Source organism: Ahaetulla prasina, chromosome 1 (assembly GCF_028640845.1).
Source record: "Ahaetulla prasina isolate Xishuangbanna chromosome 1, ASM2864084v1, whole genome shotgun sequence".
NCBI lineage: Eukaryota > Metazoa > Chordata > Lepidosauria > Squamata > Colubridae > Ahaetulla > Ahaetulla prasina.
Genome location: NC_080539.1, coordinates 177,230,390 through 177,252,709, shown reverse-complemented (window position 1 = coordinate 177,252,709; position 22,320 = coordinate 177,230,390). Strand labels below are relative to the sequence as shown.

Sequence of the window (22,320 nt, the reverse complement as noted above, 5' to 3'; positions counted from 1 at the left end):
TATATGTAAATACTGAATAGACGAGTGGTAGTCAACCTGGTCCCTACCGCCCACTAGTGGGCGTTCCAGCTTTCATGGTGGGTAGTAGAGGTTTTGTCCGATACTGAAGCACTTTCCTTTTTTTAAATTTAATTGACTTTTTAAAAAATTTCCATAGCATTATTTAAAAACATTTTCATTAGGTTTTCATAAAATTCCCCATGAAAATTTAAATTTCTGAAAATATACTATTTGTATCGCCCGCGCCTAAGTTTAGTTCATGTTACGTAAATGAAACTAAATGGTGCTACAGTGCGACTGCAAACAAAAGAGCCTCATCCCAGAATAGCTCGCACAGCCCCCCCCCAGCTGTAACAGACAAGCAGAGCTAGTAGCCGGTTCCCTCCCCCCAAACCCAATCCACGATGCGCGAGAGGCATGCACAGATGACGTTACACGGTGCATTACTGTGGAACTGGTGGGTGGTTAGAAAATTTTACTATTAACAGAGATACAAAAGTGGGCGGTAGGTATAAAAAGGTTGACTCCTCCTGGAATAGACCAAATGTATATTTATTTATTAATCGTATTTATATACCGCCCTATCTCCCGAAGGACTCAGGGCGGTTCACAGGCATTTAAAAACATATAAATATAAATACAGAATAAAAACAATTAAGAAACTTATTTGAAAGCCCGTTAATTAAAATATACAAATAAAACCCAATTAAAACCCATGAATTTAAAACCTAGCTCAGTCCTGCACAATTAAATAAATATGTTTTAAGCCCGCGGCGGAAGGTCCGAAGGTCCGGAAGCTGGCGGAGTCCGGGGGGAAGTTCGTTCCAAAGGGTGGGAGCCCCCACAGAGAAGGCCCTTGCCCTGGGCGTCGCCAGACGACATTGCCTTGCTGACGGCACCCTGAGGAGACCCTCTCTGTGAGAGCGCACGGGTCGGTGAGAGGTATTTGGTAGCAGTAGGCGGTCCCGTAAGTAACCCGGCCCAATGCCATGGAGCGCTTTAAAGGTGGTCACCAAGACCTTGAAGCGCACCCGGAAGGCCACAGGTAGCCAGTGCAGTCTGCGCAGGATGGGTGTTATAGCGGAGCCACGAGGGGCTCCATCTATCACCCGTCCAGCCGCGTTCTGGACTAACTGCAGCCTCCGGATGCCCTTCAAGGGGAGCCCCATGTAGAGAGCATTGCAGTAATCCAGGCGAGACGTCACGAGTGCGTGAGTGACCGTGCATAGGGCATCCCGGTCCAGAAAGGCGCAACTGGCGTACCAGGCGAACCTGGTAGAACGCTCTCCTGGAGACGGCCGTCAAATGGTCTTCTAGAGACAGCCGCTCATCCAGGAGGGCGCCTAAGTTGCGGACCCTTTCCATCGGGGCCAATGACTCGCCACCGATGGTCAGCCGCGGATTAAGCTGACTGTACCGGGATGCCGCATCCACAACCACTCTGTCTTGGCGGGATTGAGCTTGAGCCTGTTTCTCCCCATCCAGACCCGCACGGCCTCCAGACACCGGGACAGCACTTGATAACCGTTGGGGTGGTCCGGTGTAGAAAAGTACAGCTGGGTGTCATCCGCATACAGCTGATACTTCACACCGAAGCCACTGATGATCTCACCCAGCGGCTTCATGTAGATGTTAAACAGGAGGGGCGAGAGAATCGACCCCTGCGGCACCCCACAAGTGAGGCGCCTCGGAGTCGACCTCTGCCCCCCTGTCAACACCGACTGCGGCCGGTCGGGGAGATAGGGGGGGGACCACCGATAAACGGTGCCTCCCACTCCCAATCCCTCCCACCCGCGCAGCAGGATACCATGGTCGATGGTATCGAAAGCCGCTGAGAGGTCTAATAGGACCAGGGCAGAGGAGCAACCCCTATCCCTGGCCCTCCAGAGATCATCCACCAACGCGACCAAAGCCGTCTCCGTGCTGTAACCGGGCCGGAAACCGGACTGGAACGGGTCTAGATAGACAGTTTCATCCAGGTGCAAGGGAAACTGATATGCCACCATACTCTCTACAACCTTCGCCGCAAAGCGAAGGTTGGAGACCGGACGATAGTTACCTAAAACAGCCGGGTCCAGGGAAGGCTTCTTAAGGAGGGGCCTCACCACCGCCTCTTTCAAGGCGGCCGGGAAGACACCCTCCACCAAAGAAGCGGTCGTAATCGCCTGGAGCCAGCCTCGTGTGACCTCCCGAGTGGCCAGCACCAGCCAGGAGGGGCACGGGTCCAGTAAACATGTGGTGGCATTCAGCCTACCCAGCAACCTGTCCATGTCCTCAGGAGCCACAGGGTCAAACTCATCCCAAACAATATCGCCAAGACCACCCTCGAACATCTCACCCGCATCACCGCAATCTTGGTCCAACCCATAAGTAGCAAGGTATATATGATACTTATTCTTTATTTTAGTATGTATGGCAAAGATAATGCCAGGACGGTTACACTGAGTCCAATGTTTTAATATGTGCTTAATAAAAAAAAATTTCAAAAAAATTACATAAAATACTTTAGCTCTTATTTCTCATAATGCAAAATACCTAAATTGCTACTTCCTTTTCATTGCAATCCTCTTGTTTCTGATTATTTTCTTAATTTTTCTACTAGAAGAAATCATCCTAGATTCATCTATTTTTGTGGCAGAGAGCCAAAATAATTTGCTTAAAATTTGCAGATGCTTAAAGGATCAATTTCACATCTTAGAAATCCTAAAAATCTTTTCCCAAAAAGACTTTGGTCCTATTCACTTTTGAAGTCAGCTTTCAACATGAGATGAAAACCCTGTTTGACCCTCAAATTGACATAACTTTTAATTACTTAAGAAGTCAGTAAATTATTACTTGCCAAATGAGCTTTAGAATGATCAAAACCTAAATATTATTTGCCTTACTGATAAACCAAAGCTTGCGCCATAAATTGATTCCACTCTCAGAAGACATGGAAAAAAGCTCACCTCAGTGGCTTTTGTGGAGCCCATGGTCTCTCAGACTTATTAATCATAATCACACATCTTCCTAGAATTACATATATTTTAGCTTTATGGACTTTGTTTTATCTGTCCCCATGAGAATGTTGTTCTATATTTTTCTAATAAGTTTAGTGTCATAAAATTGTAAGTTTTAAGTAAATTTTGAAAATGCAAATGTTATCTCAGATTTTTGTTACATTCTAATTTTTCTAATAAACTGGATCAGAATAGGACAATCATCCCTAATTCATGTAACCAGAGAATTTCTTGTTGAAAATATAGCAATTTTTTAAAAAAAAATATTGCAGCTTTCAATCACAGAGGTCAACAGCTTCCTTTTTGGGTGTCTAATTTCTTTTGGGTCATGCATTTCCAAGTGACCTACTTTGGTAAGAAAGATGACAGCCAACTCATGGCCTAATTGATTTAGGAACAGTGCCCAGGGAGACAGTCCAATTAAGTTTACAAGCTGGCAATTAGCAGAAAGGCCTCTAAATCCCTGCACTGAGAGCATGTTTCTCTCAGTTAAGAACATAAATGTGCTAGAGATAGGAAAAGTAAAGCTGTGCTTTTTAGAAAATTGTTGTGAGCAGAGCCACATGGGAAAACTAAGAAAAGCAAGGTAGGTATAGCCAGATTGCCTTCTGGTAGACAGGTAACCAAAAAAATTTAACAGCATTTAAAAATATGTAACATCTGAGAATATATCAGCAAACTGTTTTAATTAGCTTTCCAAATAAACATCTATGACTGTTAAAACACTAGACAAGATAGAATAATTTATCTCACAAATTATTGTACAAGCTTTCCTGTTAAACAAGGTAACAAGGCAATTTTAAAAGAATATAAAGCTGACATGATGTTATTATATTTATATACCTAATTTGTGGGATATATGTAATCATTAGAGTGGCTTGCGGAGTAGTTTCTACGCACCTACCTACATATTTGGTCAAATCTGCAACCACATTTGCTTGAAAACTATTCTTTAGCTGCAATATTAATGGTGCTGGCTAAAATCCAGAGAGCTGTGATTATCAGTGGAATAATTAGGAGAGAGATGCTTGTCTCTCCAGCTCCCAAAATCAGCTTCGGAGAATTGCCCATTCTGCTGTAGCCGATTTAGAGCAAGGGGCAAGATGAGAAAGGCCTTCTGCATAAATCAAAGTTTCTTGCACAACTGTGGAATTCATGTACATTATTTGCTAATTATTTTCATTGGCTGAGACAGATGACTCATAAAATACAAAAATTTTAATTACATATCTCTCTTCGTATTTCTTCCAATCAACAGATTTCAAAAGATTCAGCCCAACCATTCAGTCCAATCATAAACAATATAATGTAATCTTGGATTGTTTTCTTCCAGTTCTTTTACTTTTCTTGCTTAGTTTTGTTGAAAAAAAACCTTTTTAAAAAGCAGAAATATTATATCTACTGATGAAACATATAAAAATTGCATTTGCCATTAACTACCAAATAAACTTACCAGTTTTGAAATGAAGCACTCCGACAGGTCCTTTGTCAAATCTAAATAATAGAAGATCATGTATACCCAAAACATCTATGTCCTGAGAAGAATCTTGTGGGATAGCCCATTGGATTTGAGTGAGACTGCTGGATATCTCAAAATTTTCACTGAATTGTAGAGTCGATTTTGGTGAGAAATCTTCAGCTAAAAGCTGCATTTTGATTGGAGACAGTGCCATGTCAAATAGCTGTAGTTCTCCTTGAGAACTACCAATAAGAATTATGGCAGCACTAGGGTGGCAACACATTAAGGCAGGTAGCAGCTTTGCTTCTGTTGACAGAGTTACTTGACGGTAGGCTTCATACAGAACTACTGAAGAATCTTCACAACCCAGAACAAGTTTGTCTTCTGTAATATTCCTGCAACAGCTGATGGCCTTGGATGTTAATGGTATTTTGGTGATTGCCACACAATGAACTTTATTCCTAACATATTCATAAATGCAGCTGTCAACCATGGGCTTTTGGTCTGCACTCGCAGATTGTTCTACAGTATGAAACTGATGTGGATTGTACATACTAAATCGGACATCAAGTGGATCCCCATCTGTATGAATATAACTCAGAATCTGAAAAACAACCCATATGCAGAATTACAGTGTGTTGAAATAGCATATACTTACAAATACTATAAATAAAAAAAATGCTACAATTCATAACCAAGATAACAAATTAATTGACAGAAATGGATTTCATTGTACCTTATTATTTGCTAAATCATGTGACATATTAATTGTGCCTCAAAGATGGTTTGTATATCAGTGTATATAGTTTAGTTTATAGCTTAGTATATAGCTTATAGTGTAAACAGATGTACTGTTTTTTGGTTTAAGGTACATATTCTTGTGAGTGTAGTTAACCGGGGCAGAATTTTTCACTAGTAAAAATAGGTCTGACTTTGTGAAAATATATATATTATAGGGCATTAAAATACAATTATTTTATTTTCTAATGCATACACATACTCAACCATCTATGAACGATTTAATTATACTGTTCCTATTTTAAAAAGTTCCAATAAAAGCAGGAATGCCCCTAGGGAATATTTATTAGGCCCTTCTAAGCTATATTAAACAGATTAAATTAAACTGATGCGATATATTTCATATCTTTCCTTTAGGTTCAGCAAATTTAAACATAGAAACAAAACAATATTAAAACAATAAATAATAAAAAATATTCATGCTAGTAAGTAAGAGTTGAAAATGTGAATGATATTTTAAACTGGCACTTCATACTTTAAGAGGTCGGAGTCTAAAGGAACCATTTTTAACTGCTACCCACCTCATCTAAATAGGAAAATCCAAAAAAGAAACTAAGAAAATTAAATCACTATATCCAAGTATAAGCAGGTGCTTCTTTAAATAACTAAATAAACTATCCCAGATAACGTATCAGATCAACAAGAGTACTGAATCTTTCAAGTATTATTTCAGTGGAAGAGTTGAGAAGCTTTCGTGAGATCCCAGCTCCATTTATTCTTCTTCTCTCTGAATTGAGATTCAGTTTCTACGGAACCTAAAAAGCTCTGCTAAATATCCCTTCGATTTTTCTTTCTTTATAACTGTCAAGGGATGAACAATTAAAAACAAAGAAAACAAGGTCAGAGGTGTGTATTTGTTTTCTGTAACCCATCTCTAAAATCCTTCAATCAAATGATTCTTAAAATAAGATTCCTCAAATACATAAAAATACTAGTAAGAATTACCTCTTAACAAAGACGTAATTCCTAATAACTCTAGGGAAGTTTCAATTTCTGCCACATTTGGACTGAAGTATTTTGATATAGCACTAATTTAAACTGGTCATTATGAAAACTTCCCCCGTATTAGACCTTCCTTCCCTTTTCCCTTACATTGCATCATTTAGGCTGGAAACCCAGGGCAGGGATTTACGTGTTTGCTACAAAACCACTCTAGAGCCTTTTTAGCTAAATGGGTAAAACAAATATCCAATTTAGAGATTTAGAGGATTACCTCTAAGTTGCCATGTTCACATTTCAAGAGTAGCAAGTTGGCTCTCTCTCTTTTGCCAGACACTGGGGACCAAGGCCAAAGTTCATCCTTTGCAGCAGACCACCAGCAAATAACCATATTCTGTACATTATTTATTGTCAAATGACGCTTCTTCCTTCTGTTTCCTAGTCCTGGTATATCAATGTAAGATATCTAAGTAAAAAAAAAATGTAGGGCATATGTGAAATTACCAAGCAAATACAGTATATGGGATTTATTTTACATACCAAAATAAATATATAAAACCTAAATATTATAATTAAACATTAGTTCATACTTCAGGTCCACTGATAGCACTGTTTTCAGTATGTCCTATAAGTTACCTATCACTTTTCAGTCTTAGGATTCATTTATAGCAATAACTCAAAATATCATGTCAGAATTATCTAGCATTTCAGCAAAATAAAGGTAACAATATAGTCTATTTGGACTTATAATGTGCCAGTCAAATACATTTAGACAATTATTTTTTCTCCTCATATTCAATATATAAAATATAAAAAACAGAGACGGTTTTCAAAAAAGTATTAAAAATCTGAATATGAGTGGGAAGTACAAAACTCTTCACCGGACGATTGTATTATTATTACTTAGATGTAAGAAAGTCTTGAGTGCTACATTTGCAGTGCTTCTCACTATACTAAGGTGCATGTGTACGTTGCGTGGATGGGTGTATAAATATATACATACTATAGACATGTATGGTTCTATGCAGAAATATTCATCCTCCTTAGGATGTTCTGAACTTTTGCATATGAATATTATCACATCTTGAGGGTCCCATTGATATATGAAGAGTTTAAGTAAACCAATACTTACTATTAAAGATTGGTTCTTGTTCCATTTACTGTATTTTTTCGGAGTATAAGGCGCACCTTCCCCCCCCAAAAGGGGATGAAAATTTGGGTGCATCTTATACACCGAATATAGCCCCGCCCACCCACTTCCTCCCACCCTTTGGACTCTGCCTCCCAGCAATTTACCTCCTTGCAGCAAGCAGCAAGAAGAAACAGCCCATTTCAGCTTCAGCACAGCCTAATTAGCACAAGTTGATTGTCTGTTGGATCGGCCTCCCGACTCTCAGCTGTTTCAGGCTGCAGGGCTTGCCATTGCCTATTGCTGCGTGGTCCTCTGCTGCTTGTTGCAAGGAGGCAAAATTGATGGGAGGCAGAGGCAGATTTCTTTTTCTTGTTTTCCTCACCAAGAAAGGTAGGTGCATCTTAGTCTGGAGCATCTTATGCTCCGAAAAATACACAATAATACTGTAATACTATAACCTAAATTAACCAACATATTAAGTGCCAGTGCAAAAAAAACCAACACCTTTTAGATTCAGTAACAGAGGGGCCCCCAACCCCTGGTCTGTGGCCCAGTATTGGGCCATGGCCCATTGAGAACCAGGGCGCACACGTGAAACAATGCCCTCTCATTGCTGCTGCTGCTAGTTGACAGAGCTGTAAAGGCTGGGGACCACTGCAGTAACATACACACATTTACCTCCAAGAACTGCAAGCAAAAGCTTCCTCCAATTGGTTATTAGTGTTTTAGCTCACTAGATACAAAAGCTGGCCTATTCTTCCATAGCAAACTGCTTCAACAGAGTAGCATTTGAGCATAAAATAGTAGATAATTTCAGGTTCTGCCACATATCTATGGAATTTATGTCTGGATTTTGACTTGGCCATTTTCAGAAACTGTCGTGTCCCAACAGAAACCGAGTTTGTTCTTGAATCCTTATCTTGTCGACTTGCTTGTATGTTTGCTATAGCTATCTTCCCGCATGACTTGCTCAGACTTAAACTCTTGCAGAATTCTTTGATGCAGAGCAGAACTCATATCTTCAGTGATGGCAACTGATCCAAACCACCATACCCTAACCATGACCCTTTGATGCCTGACAGTTGGTATACGAAAGGCAGTATTTGACTTCTAATAGTTAAAACTACATATATAGCCTGAAAAAAAATCGCTTTTAACTCATCTGTCCTTAAAACATTCCTCTAGAAGCCTGGGGTCATCCAGGTGCTCTTCAGTACCTTTAAAGAGAAATCATTCTTGTGAGCAAAGGTTTCTATGTTGCCATTTTCCTGTCTATCCTATTTTACTCTCTCTGCTTTTTTCCTGGTAGAGTCAAGGGGAATGATGCCTGCTGATACACAGATGTTTTTCTGAGTTTTTTGTAGTTTCCTCAATAATTTTATATGTGGTTTTTTAGTGGCATTGACAAGGTGGCCACTTTTGGGAAGATTCACTATTGTCCCAAAACATATTGTAAGATGGTGTCAAGTAATTTATACCGGGAGAATGAAATAATGCTACTGGATGAGATGATACAATTTTCCCTCTCCTAACGTGTGGGGGGCAGGGAATCCATTCATGAATTGGAGGAATTAAATCATGTGCAAATTATGATAGATAAAGTCTTAGGACTGGAAAGAAAGAATACGTACATTAAACCTTAGTTCATTCACAAGAAAGATACATATTGGAATGGAGAAGATGGATTGATTATATTCAAAATAAGTATCAGACTAAGAAGTATCAAATAGCTTATGAATGAATAGAATGTAAGAATTGTACTTGTATTCTTTTTTTTTTTTTATATAAAAAGGGAGTTAAGGTTCCAAGGGAGGGAGGGGAGTCTATGGATAGTTAGTGTAGTCTAGTTTATGATTGTTAAATGTTATACCCTGTATTTTGTTCCGGGAAGTCCGGGGTGGGGTGGGGTGGGGGGATTGGGGAAAGGTGGAAGGGGGGAGGGGGGAGGTTGAGGGAGTGGGGGAGGGAGAATTTGCAAAAACTTTTTAATAAAAAAAAAACAACCTTAGTTCAGGGATGTCAAATTTGCAGCCCGCAGTCCAGATGTGTCATGTGCTGGCTGCACCCACCCCTATTTTAGCGAGGGGGGGAGGAAATCATGATACGTCATGTTGTCACGTGACGACGTGAGTTTCACACCCCTGCCTTAGTTGATAATGTAATTTGCTGAATCAACAATTTCCCTTTTTACTAGAAACAGAGGTTTCAATGTGATTTAAGGAATACTTCCCATCAAAGAACTCTGGTCAGCACAAGTTTTCCCCTAAAACCGTACTCCATTAAAAAAAAAAATCCTTCCTTTACCTAACTGCTGATTTTCTCCCACCAGTTCAAAATTTATTTTTCCCTTCCACTATTCTGCCCCTGCACTCTCCCCCCATGTCTTCCTGCTCATCTGTTTATTACAAACACTTCTTTTGCCTCTAGGGGGTCTGATCTTTCCACAAATCCCATTATTTCTTTGCTTTTCTAAAAAGGTACTTCCTTTCTTTGCTCTTCGAGTTTCTACGTATATGAACCATGACTGTTGTATGTGAAATCATTTTCAGAATGGGATTAGAGTAACACAGTAGGAGAAACTTTGAAAAGAAAGAATTAGAAATTCTAAATATATATATATATATATATATATATATATATAGGTCTTTGGTTGTTCGGGTTTTATCCCGTGTAAAATTGGAAGTGTCTTGGCGACGTTTCGACGAAGTCTCATTCGTCATCTTCAGGCTTCAGCTTCGTGCTTCTGGGAGCAATGTGTGATCGCAGCTGTTTCTTCCTTTTAACTGCTAGTGGGGGTTTGAACTGATTGGGTGGGAGCTTGGCTGTGCTCTGATTGGATGGGGGTTTTTCTGTGCTCTGATTGGCTGGGGGTGTGTCCTGTGTTGGTGGGGGCTTGGTTGTGCTCAGTCTAATCTGTGCTGCAGGGGGATTTGAGCTGGTGAGCTGCACTGCTGCTGTTTGGCTTCGTGTTCGTGGTCGTGCTACATCTTCGTAGTGGGTGTCAGTCTGCTGCATGTATGGATTGGAGGGGTTTGAAGTGGCTAATGTTGCAGCTGCAGTCTGGCTTCTGGTCCTTGGTCGTGCTTCCTGATCAGTGTGGGTTTGGGTGTGCTTTCTGGGTGGATGTGTGGTGGTGACATCCTGTGTGGACCTCGTGAGTGTGGGTCTGGTGTCATTCCTCGTGTTAGGGACACGTTTGTCAATAAGGGCAGGTTTCCAAATGGCTGGTAGGCGGGAGGTATCATCTCGTTTGTTCATGCTGTGTGGGCGTTTTTCTATCTCGATGGCTTCTCTGATTATTCTGTTGTTAAAGTGTTCAGTTTTGGCGATAGTTCTGGTCTTTTTAAAGTCAATATCGTGTCCTGTGACTTTAAAGTGTTGGACCAGGGAAGAAGTTGGTTCCTCTTTTTTGAATGAGTTCTTGTGTTCTTCAATGCGTGCACTTATTCTTCTGTTGGTTTGTCCAATGTATGTGGTGGGGCAGGCGGTGCATGGGATTTCATATACTCCTTGATTTTCTAACTCAATTTTGTCTTTGGGGTTTCTTAGGATGGTGGATATTTTTTGGTTTGTGCAGAATGCTGTCTTGATGTTATGTTTGTGGAGGATCTTGCTGATTCTGTCTGTGGTGCCTTTTATATATGGGAGGAGGGCTGTGCCATTTTCTTGCTCTCTGTCTTGGGTTTTAGTGGGGGTTCTTTTGGATTAGTTTGGTAATCTTATTTCTCTGGAATCCATTGGATGTTAGTACGTTTGTGAGAGTGTGTAGTTCGGTTTTAGGTGTTGTTCGTCAGCTAAGCATTTTGTTCTAGAGATGAGTGTCTTGGCTACGGAGTTGATCTGTGCTGGGTGGTGGTGTGAGAGTGCATGCAGATAGCGGTTTGTGTGTGTTTTCTTCTGGTAGATGGTGTGTCCTAGGGAGCCATTGGGTTTCTTGTAGACTAAGACATCTAGGAAGGGAAGTTGGTTGTTAACTTCTGTTTCCATGGTGAACTGTATTTTGGGGTGTAGGCTATTGAGGTGTGTGAGGAAGTTTTCAAGTTTTTCTTTCCCGTGTGGCCAGATTATGAAGGTGTCGTCTACGTATCTGAGCCAGAGTTTGGGTTTGTGATCAGATTTTTCTAGTGCTTGGGTTTCAAAGTGTTCCATGTAGAGGTTGGCAATGACAGGTGAGAGGGGTGATCCCATGGGTGCGCCTTCTATTTGTTTGTATTTTTGTCCGTTATAGATGAAGTATGTGTTGGATAGGCAGTGGTTGGTCAGATCTAGTATGTGCTTGGGGGGGTTATATTTGTTTTGGACAACACCTAAAAACCGAACTACACACTCTCACAAACGTACTAACATCCAATGGATTCCAGAGAAATAAGATTACCCCCCACTAAAACCCAAGACAGAGAGCAAGAAAATGGCACAGCCCTCCTCCCATATATAAAAGGCACCACAGACAGAATCAGCAAGATCCTCCACAAACATAACATCAAGACAGCATTCTGCACAAACCAAAAAATATCCACCATCCTAAGAAACCCCAAAGACAAAATTGAGTTAGAAAATCAAGGAGTATATGAAATCCCATGCACCGCCTGCCCCACCACATACATTGGACAAACCAACAGAAGAATAAGTGCACGCATTGAAGAACACAAGAACTCATTCAAAAAAGAGGAACCAACTTCTTCCCTGGTCCAACACTTTAAAGTCACAGGACACGATATTGACTTTAAAAAGACCAGAACTATCGCCAAAACTGAACACTTTAACAACAGAATAATCAGAGAAGCCATCGAGATAGAAAACGCCCACAGCATGAACAAACGAGATGATACCTCCGCCTACCAGCCATTTGAAACCTGCCCTTATTGACAAACGTGTCCCTAACACGAGGAATGACACCAGACCCACACTCACGAGGGCCACACAGGATGTCACCACCACAGATCCACCCAGAAAGCACACCCAAACCCACACTGATCAGGAAGCACGACCAAGGACCAGAAGCCAGACCGCAGCTGCAACATTAGCCACTTCAAACCCCTCCAATCCATACATGCAGCAGACTGACACCCACTACGAAGATGTAGCACGACCACGAACACGAAGCCAAACAGCAGCAGTGCAGCTCACCAGCTCAAATCCCCCTGCAGCACAGATTAGACTGAGCACAACCAAGCCCCCACCAACACAGGACACACCCCAGCCAATCAGAGCACAAAACCCCATCCAATCAGAGCACAGCCAAGCTCCCACCCAATCAGTTCAAACCCCACTAGCAGTTAAAAGAAGAAACAGCTGCGATCACACATTGCTCCCAGAAGCAAGCTGAAGCCTGAAGATGACGAATGAGACTTCGTCAAACGTCGCCAAGACACTTCCTATTTCACACGGGAGAAAACCCAAAAAACCAAAGATATATATATATATATATATATATATATATATATATATATATATATATATATATATATATATATTTGTTTTCTGAGGTTTTCACGGGTGTTTGTATATAGGTCTTTGGTTGTTCGGGTTTTCTCCCGTGTAAAATTGGAAGTGTCTTGGCGACGTTTTGACGAAGTCTCATTTGTCATCTTCAGGCTTCAGCTTCGTGCTTCTGGGAGCAATGTGTGATCGCCAATCTCTATATGGAACACTTTGAAACCCAAGCTCTAGAAAAATCTGATCACAAACCCAAACTCTGGCTCAGATATGTAGACGACACCTTCATAATCTGGCCACACGGGAAAGAAAAACTTGACAACTTCCTCACACACCTCAATAGCCTACACCCCAAAATACAGTTCACCATGGAAACAGAAGTTAATAACCAACTTCCCTTCCTGGATGTCTTAGTCTACAGAAAACCCAATGGCTCCCTAGGACACACCATCTACCAGAAGAAAACACACACAAACCGCTATCTGCACGCACTCTCACACCACCACCCAGCACAGATCAACTCCGTAGCCAAGACACTCATCTCCAGAACAAAATGCTTAGCTGATGAACAACACCTAAAACCCGAACTAGACACTCTCATTAACGTACTAACATCCAATGGATTCCAAACAAATAAGATTACCAAGCTAATCCAAAAAGAACCCCCCACTAAAATCCAAGACAGAGAACAAGAAAATGGCACAGCCCTCCTCCCATATATAAAAGGCACCACAGACAGAATCAGCAAGATCCTCCACAAACACAACATCAAGACAGCATTCTGCACAAACAGAAAAATATCCACCATCCTAAGAAACCCCAAAGACAAAATTGAGTTAGAAAATCAAGGAGTATATGAAATCCCATGCACCGCCTGCCCCACCACATACATTGGACAAACCAACAGAAGAATAAGTGCACGCATTGAAGAACACAAGAACTCATTCAAAAAAGAGGAACCAACTTCTTCCCTGGTCCAACACTTTAAAGTCACAGGACATGATATTGACTTTAAAAAGACCAGAACTATCGCCAAAACTGAACACTTTAACAACAGAATAATCAGAGAAGCCACTGAGATAGAAAAACGCCCACACAACATGAACAAACGAGATGACACCTCCCGCCTACCAGCCATTTGGAAACCCGCCCTTATTGACAAACGAGTCCCTAACACGAGGAATGACACCAGACCCACACTCACAAGGTCCACACAGGATGTCACCACCGCACATCCACCCAGAAAGCAGACCCAAACCCACACTGATCATGAAGCACGACCAGGGACCAGAAGCCAGACCGCAGCTGCAACATTAGCCATTTCAAACCCCTCCAATCCATTCATGCAGCAGACTGACACCCACTATGAAGATGTAGCACGACCACAAAGCCAAACAACAGCTATGCAGCTCACCAGCTCAAATCCCCCTGCAGCACAGACTAGACTGAGCACAACCAAGCCCCCACCAACACAGGACACACCCCCATCCAATCAGAGCACAGAAAAACCCCCATCCAATCAGAGCACAGCCAAGCTCCCACCCAATCAGTTCAAACCCCCACTAGCAGTTAAAAGGAAGAAACGGCTGCGATCACACATTGCTCCCAGAAGCACGAAGCTGAAGCCTGAAGATGACGAATGAGACTTTGTCGAAACGTCGCCAAGACACTTCCAATTTTACACGGGAGAAAACCCGAACAACCAAAGACATATATATATATATATATATATTCCTAATGGGGAGGGAATTGTGTGGATCATAACTAACTGTGGCAAGTTCTTAAACAGATGAGAGTACAAGACCATCTTATTTGTCTCATGAGAAACCTATATGTGGGTCAAGAAACAACAGTGAGAACTAGACACGAAACCACTGATTGGTTCAAAATTGGGAAAGCAGTATACTGACGCCCTGCCTATTTAACTTATATGCAGAGCACATCATGAGAAAGGTGGGGCTAGATGAATCAAAAGTTGGAATTAAGGTTGCCGGGAGAAATATGAACAACCTCAGACATGCAGATGATATCACTTTAATGGCAGAAAGTGAAGAGGAATTAAAAAGCCACTTGATGCGGGTGAAGAAGGAGAGTGCAAAAGTTGGCTTAAAACTCAACATTAAGAAAACTAAGATCATGGCATCTGGCCCTCTCAATCCCTGGCAAATAGATGGGGAAGAAATGGAGGTAGTGACAGATTTTTTTTAAAAAAATATACAACCTTATAAAAAAGTATGTTTGAAAACAATTCTTTTTGAAAAAAGGGTTGCAGTTTTTTGTTTCTCATGTCACTTGCTTTTGTTTTGTAAGCCTGAAAATATAATTTGTTAATAGATAACTTTGAATTATTATTATTATTATTGAATGAATATTATTATTATTGAATGAATGACTGAATGACTGAATGAATAAAAATAAAAAATAGAAAAAAGAATTAGAATGCAGATAGGTGGGAATGAAGTTTCTGGTATCCTTTTCAAAGCTCCTTTAGCTGATAATGTTTTTTCTCCAAACCAGAATAAAGGTGGTTAATAAAATCTCCACCACTATTAAGTTAGTAAAGAATGTTTTCGGGATGTGCTTTTATGAATTTGGAAGAATAGATTAAAATTACTTTAACTAAAATATGCACACAAATTAACATTGATATATATTTTGCTTTGTTGGAGTGTTTTCCAAAACCATTGCTCATAAGTAAAGTGTTCATACTGTGAGTGCTAATCCCACATTTCAGCTATTTTGATTGCAATGTGAGCTTTTAAAGATAATTTTTTGACTGACATCAGTGTGATTATGAAATCTTTCGGTATTTTGCACCCAAAGCTAGCATCTAATGTAAGATTAATTTTGAAACAATCTGGAGATTATTTTTTTATAAATTTGACAAATACATGATACATATTATTTCTCTTCACTTTTATATTTCTATGTCTGTGAGAACACGTAAAACTGCTGGTTGTAGATATGGACAGAGAAGCATACAAGTTAAGGAGGAATTTACTGCTGTGACTCCAATCAATACTAAAATGTACAGTCATGGTTGCTTGACAGCATCGACCTATGTGTAAGGATTTAAAGCTACTTATGTATTAAGTTCCACTATACTGACCAAAAGTATTGGAAAAAGGCTACTCGTTTCAAATATAACACTGAACGTTAATTGGTCATTTACAATGTATTAATAGGATATATATATATATATATATATTTTCCTCCAGGGTTAAGAACACCAACTGTTCTAACAAGGGATACAATTTTTGCCAAGTAATATGGATGAGTGACAGCATGATGTATAAAGTTTATGCGGCTTTTGAGGATTTCTTAGTTCTATTCCTTCTATTCTATTCTTTTATTATTCAAACTATTTTATTTTGGAGCATGATTATTTGAAAACATGAACAGTACACCATCTGGGTGACACATGCCAAGGAAATATAGATTGCAGCACATTTCTGCTTAAGGAATTAATGGAAGGTTGATAGCTGGGGGGAGTGGAAAAAAACTATCTTGCTATTGCTGGTCAGCAATAATCGAACCACTTTCTGGGGATTAAGCGCATGGCTAAGCCTACTGGACCAGACACAAGCAAAGGGCAGGGGGTCTTCTTATCAGAGAAATGCTTCTGGAGCCAGTCTCACTACATGACAGATTGCTTTCATATTCCTGTCTGCAAGGCAACAAAGGATGGCAGTAATGCGATAATGCCAGAGTGCAATGGGTGTTAAGAACCCGTTGCATTTATGTATTGTATTTAGTAAATAATCAGACTCATCCAAATTGTGATCTCACCACTCAACCAAGGCCCATTAAAAATCAAGGTTAATGCTTTAATAATCCTTTGCTGTTTTTTTATGGCCAAAAAGAACTCCTTTCTATTTGCATGGTCATAATATTATTGACCTCTTCATCCCCTGAATACACATCAAAAGGAACTGAAATCAAAGTAATTACCACTGTTTTCTCTCAGTAAACATTAACTCTTTATACTCTTGTCTTCTCACAGTTCAGCAAAGTGATTTAAAAAGCTATAAAAATGAAAACAGGCAAACAGCAATGATTTCAGAAGATTTATCCAAAAGTTTTAATGCTTTATGGTGCTGAGAATTTAGAAGAATAAGATATGGCAGGTTATGAAATACTGAAAAAATAACTCTAATGGCTTCATTGAGCATTGATAGCATCGAGTTCTCAATCTATTAGATACTGAAGTTTGTTACCCACTAGGACTACTTTAAACTATATATTAATTCTGCATAGTTCTTAAACTATTTTATGTTAATTTCAGCTTTGTTTTTTGTTACCAACCTTCCAAAATTAACCTTAACCAGGAAAAAATATTTTTATAACTAATAGCAACCAGGATACTTATGCTAATACATATTGTGTAGCTGAGTATAGTACACAATTTAATTTTAGTACAGTATTATTACACTGGATATACCTTTCTGCTATTTTTCTAACTTTACCTTGGAAGCTTTTTAATGAGCATCAATTTATTAAAATAAATTATATAAAAGGAAATAAACATAGGATTGCAAAGCTTATCCCCACTTTTTGCAACACATTTCCTTTCTTCTTTTGTATAGATGATGGTACTTTATAATGCCTTTTTCTTTTAGACAAGGAATGAAAAAATCTTACTTTTGAAGCAAACTCTGAATTCATCTGCCCATCCCACCAGATCTAATAGAAAAGGCATGTGATGGGTCTTTCATTTATGGAGCTACATTTGGTGGGGCCTAGAAGGTGGGCCTTTTTTGTTGTGGCACCCGCACTGTGGAATCTTTTTTCTTCCCCACCCAAGGTGAGGATGGCTTTATTGCTTCTAGACTTCAGAAGGTCACTTCAGACCTGGTTATGCCAGAAAGCCTGGAGATCTCAGGGGATGGATGAATTGGTAAGGTATTTTCATTACTATTACTATCCTTCATCTATTAATTTTGTTTTAGCAGTTTATATAGTTTTTAATGTTTTAATATTTGTTAGTTAATGATTTTAGATATTTTAGATATTAATTTTGTAGTTCATTATCCGGTGACACTTATTTGTAAGATGGGTGACTATATAAATTAGATAAATTAAATGAATAAGAGCAAAAGGAAAAGGAAGAAGTTTGTCATGCCAGCAATTTGCTTCCTTTATCATGTTTGCTAGTTTTCATTATGCAAGGGTGAAGACTGTGGGAAAGTGAGCGCTAAATAATTAGTTTATCTAAGAAGGGGCAACCCAGTGCAGAAATACAGATTATTTCAAAGAAGTTCTATGTTAATTAATTCACTATAACTGAAACAATGAATTTATTGTTACAGTTATCTAGATTCTGGTTTTAGCCCAGATTAGCATTAAAAATAGCTTCCGGAAATCCAAGTTGGTCTTGTTATCTTGATTATGCCAACTATTTGGGGCTTTATAGCAAACAACATACTCTGCCCACATACAGCAAATTATTAATGGCTTGTTTATGAAACGTTCCGTATTTAGACAAATATCAGTTCTTTCAACTTTTCACTATTTAAGTTCATAAATTTTTAAATACAGAGACAGAACTACTATCATTCTATTTTTAGAGAATTTCTTACTCTGTGTTAATGTGATTAGAATGTTAGCTATTAAAATACATTCCTTTTAATATCAATTATCACAACAGGTAGGAAAAGACAGATAAAATCCAGATCTTTAGCCAATCAAAAGTACATGAGAACAAACCAGGCTACTCTTCATCCATGGTTTAGCAGGTATAAAATGTGGAGCAATTAATAGTTGTATTCAGAATCTCAACAGAACCTATGCTCATAGGCCTGAGAATGGAGTCTGCCAGTGTAATGATAGTCTTTTACTTGAAAAGAACTTCTCTAGACGGCAAAAATTGGAAGGAGTTTTGTATCACCTTTTCTGATTAACACAATTTATTAAAAGACCTAAACTCTCATAATCTGTGCACACTTCATCAGATGCATGGAGATCCTTCCTCAGTTTAACCATTCCATAGTGGCTGCCATAGACTGATATAGCTCTCTTACAATAGTTTTGACGATAGATTTTGTTTACCCAAAGGAACCCAGAATACAAGTACAGTGAATGAAATAAAAGAATTACATGAAGCAACCAATGAGAAAAAAAATAAGAGAGCCACTATGATGTAATGCACCAGGAGAGAAAACAGAAGTTTGTGAGTTTTAGTCCTGCCTTAGGCATGAAAACCAACTGGTTGGCTTTGGGTCAGTAATTCTCTCTCAGCCCAACTTAATACAGGGTTGTTGTTATGGGAAAAGTGGAAGTAGGAAGGAATATAAGGTACATTTGCCACCTTGAGTTATTTATACAAATAATAAAGGCAGAATAAAAATAATAAATAATTGTAAATAAATATCAACCCTGCCCTAAAATAAGAAAATAAACACCCAGTCAGAAATTAACCAAAGTTCATTTTGAAAACACAGCCAGAAAGCAGCCTGGTCTTGGAACAATAATTACCCTATAAATCCCTGAATATTTGATATTTCCAGGGACATAAAACAAGTATAAAACAGTATATTTTCATCAAATATATTGTTACAGATTGAATTGTTGAATCTGGAAGAGTGAGATTGATAATCTTGTTGCCAGGCAAGGTTAGCTGAAGGACAGAGGGAAGACAAGACTTTGATTTAGCTCATGATTTATAGTTGCTGTGTATTAATCTATTTTTCTTATTCTTCAATGGGATAATAGTTGAAAGCACAGAAGGGAATATATAACTTATGAAAAAGCAGTAAATAATACCTGCATGCTTAAAATACTTCATTTTAAATCATCCCACGTTTTAAGAGCAGTTCTGTAAGGGCTAAAGGGGTTGCAGTGCCATAAGGCAGATCACCAACCATAGCTACCCACCAACTCTTTTACAATGGCAAAATAGTTCCAATCATTATCTACTATATAATATGCTCCCTTATTGGAACGGATGCTGTCCACTTTTTTGAAATGCTTCATGTGGGTGGACAAATCCATGCCAGTTCCACAAGTAAAGGCAGTAAATCTTGAGTACATCTTGAGTAAATCTTCTACATAAAGTCACCAAGCAATTAAAGTAATTATCATTGGCAGAAGATATTATTTATGGAACAGATTACAGATTACCCAATTGTATTTCAAAGAGCAGATATTTAGTACGTCTCCTTGCACTTGAACTGCCCATCTCACAATATGGACTCTTTATCCAATTTCCAGTCCAACAAATCTTGACTATTTATCTCCAGTATGATATCACATCCCTTAAACATTCTAAATCCTTGAAGTAGTTGATTTAACACAAATCAGCCTCCCAGACGGAAAAATATTTAACAGCTTATATATCCCAACATCTTAGAAGACCTTTCTATAAATCATGCTTTGAACAACTAGATTCCATTATAAGATATGTGAGGTTCCATGATATCCCATTAAAATAAAGACTGTGTATATGTAGTGCACCAGCTCTTGAAGACATATCCTCTTTGATTGTAAAATATATTTGATGGAAAGGACCACATACTTAGATCTTCACTTAAAAACTAAAATATATTGGGACAAATAAGAGAAATTATCTTACTTCTTGCCTGGAATGAACCTGCATATCTAACAAGATATATATCAAAGGTATTTTGTAAAGGATAGACCATTTAGAATAGGTTGGGGTTGATTGCAAGAATAGTAATTTATGTTAACAGTTTTTTTTCATATAGATCTGTCGGCCAGATGTTTAGCCTAGTTTTGATATTTTGGGGCTCTGGGATAGGTAGATGATGATGTTTTATGATGTTAGAGAATGTAAGCTGTTCCAAATAAAGCTATCTTTTGCAATTAGACTGATGGTGAATTTGTCAATGCCAATGGTGTTCAAGCAGTGCTCTAGTTGCTTTGGGATTGTACCCACAGCGTCTTTTACTATTGGAGCTACCTTTGCTTTGTTTTGTCACAGTCATTCTATTTTTATTTGCAGGTCTTTTAATTTTGTTATCTTCTCTAGTTCTTTCTAGATACTGGAACCTTGGGGGCAAGTGATCATACAATATTGGAATTCAACATTATGCAAGCACAAACAATAGAACCAAATCAAACTAGAGCCTTGGACTTTAAGAGAGCTAATTTCAATAAACTTAGAGAGAGCTTGGGAAGGATTCCTTGGGTGAGAATCCTCAAGGGGAAAACAACTCAAGAAGCTTGGGAAATTTTGAAAAGTGAGATTATAAAAGCCCTGTCTTGCACAATACCAATGAAGAAGAAAAATAACAGCTCTCAAAAGAAACCAGCATGGCTGCATACAGAACTTTCTGACAAATTGAAAGACAAAAAGGACAAATATGGAAAGTGGAAAGAAGGGCACATAACTAAGGCAGAATATTAGAAAATAGCCCAAGCCTGCAAAGATGAAGTGAGGAAAGCTAAGACTCACAACAAACAAAGGCTTGTGACAAAAGTAAAAAATAACAAAAAAAGCTTCTTCCAACATGTTAAAAACAAGAAAAAAGTCAAGGAAACAACTGATCCATTGCTGGGAGAAAGTGGCAAGAAGGTGACAAGCAACAGGGAGAAAGCAGAACTACTTAACTCATTTTTTGCATCTGTATTTACACAAAGAATAGAATAGAATAGAATAGAATAGAATAGAATAGAATAGAATAGAATAGAATTTTTATTGGCCAAGTGTGATTGGACACACAAAGAATTTGTCTTGGTGCATATGCTCTCAGTGTACATAAAAGAAAAGATACCTTCATCAAGGTACAACATTTACAACACAAATGATGGTCATAGGGTACAATTTAACACTTAATGATACAACACTTAATGATAATCATAGGGTACAAATAACAGTCCAACCTATCAAAACAAAACCACAAAAAACAGATTAGGAAAACAAATTAAAATAGGGAAGAAAATGGTAAGTGAGCACCTGTCTACCCTAGATGAGTTCAAATCACCAAGACCAGATGGATTGCACCCCAAGGTCCTGAAGGAAATGGCAGATGAGATCACAGAACCACTGAATTATATCTTTCAAAGATCCTGGAGCACCAGGAAACTTCCAGAGGACTGGAAAAGAGCTGATATAGTTCCCATCTTCAAAAAAAGAAAAAAATAGATCCAGGAAACTACAGACCTATTATCCTGACCTCTCAATACCAGGGAAGATTCTGGAAAAGATAATCAAGCAACAAATCAGCGAACACCTAGAAGCAAACAAAGTAATAACCAAAACCCAACATCTGTTTGTCAAAAACAGATCATGCCAGACTAATCTTATTGTATTCTTCGACAAAGTGACAAAATTAGTGAACCAGAGGAATGCTGTCAATATAATTTACTTGGACTTCAGTAAGACATCTGATAAAGTAGACCGTAACCTATTACTAGATAAAATAGAAAAATGTGGGTTAGATAGCATCACCACCAGATGGATTCGTAACTGGCTGACTAACCACACTCAACATGTAGTCCTCAATGGAACTGCATCTACATGGAGAGAAGTATGCAGTGGGGTACCCCAAGGCTCTGTTTTAGGCCCAGTACTCTTCAACATCTTCATCAATGATTTG

At 38.9% G+C, this 22,320-nt stretch overlaps 1 protein-coding gene across 12 annotated transcripts in view; it reads right to left on the bottom strand.

Annotated features, from left to right (window-relative positions):
- The window catches only part of WDPCP (WD repeat containing planar cell polarity effector), a 262,122-nt gene that overhangs the window by 91,549 nt on the left and 148,253 nt on the right, over window positions 1-22,320 (bottom strand). For all 12 annotated transcript variants that reach the window (XR_009155037.1, XM_058182505.1, XM_058182449.1 and 9 more), the window contains 2 exons: window positions 6,470-6,661; window positions 4,453-5,062 (listed from right to left, as the gene is read on the bottom strand). Coding sequence is in view for 11 of the 12 variants with exons in the window: in XM_058182505.1 (XP_058038488.1) it covers window positions 4,453-5,062; window positions 6,470-6,661 (802 nt within the window). In the remaining variant the exon portion in view is untranslated. The remainder of the gene's footprint in view (window positions 1-4,452; window positions 5,063-6,469; window positions 6,662-22,320) is intronic.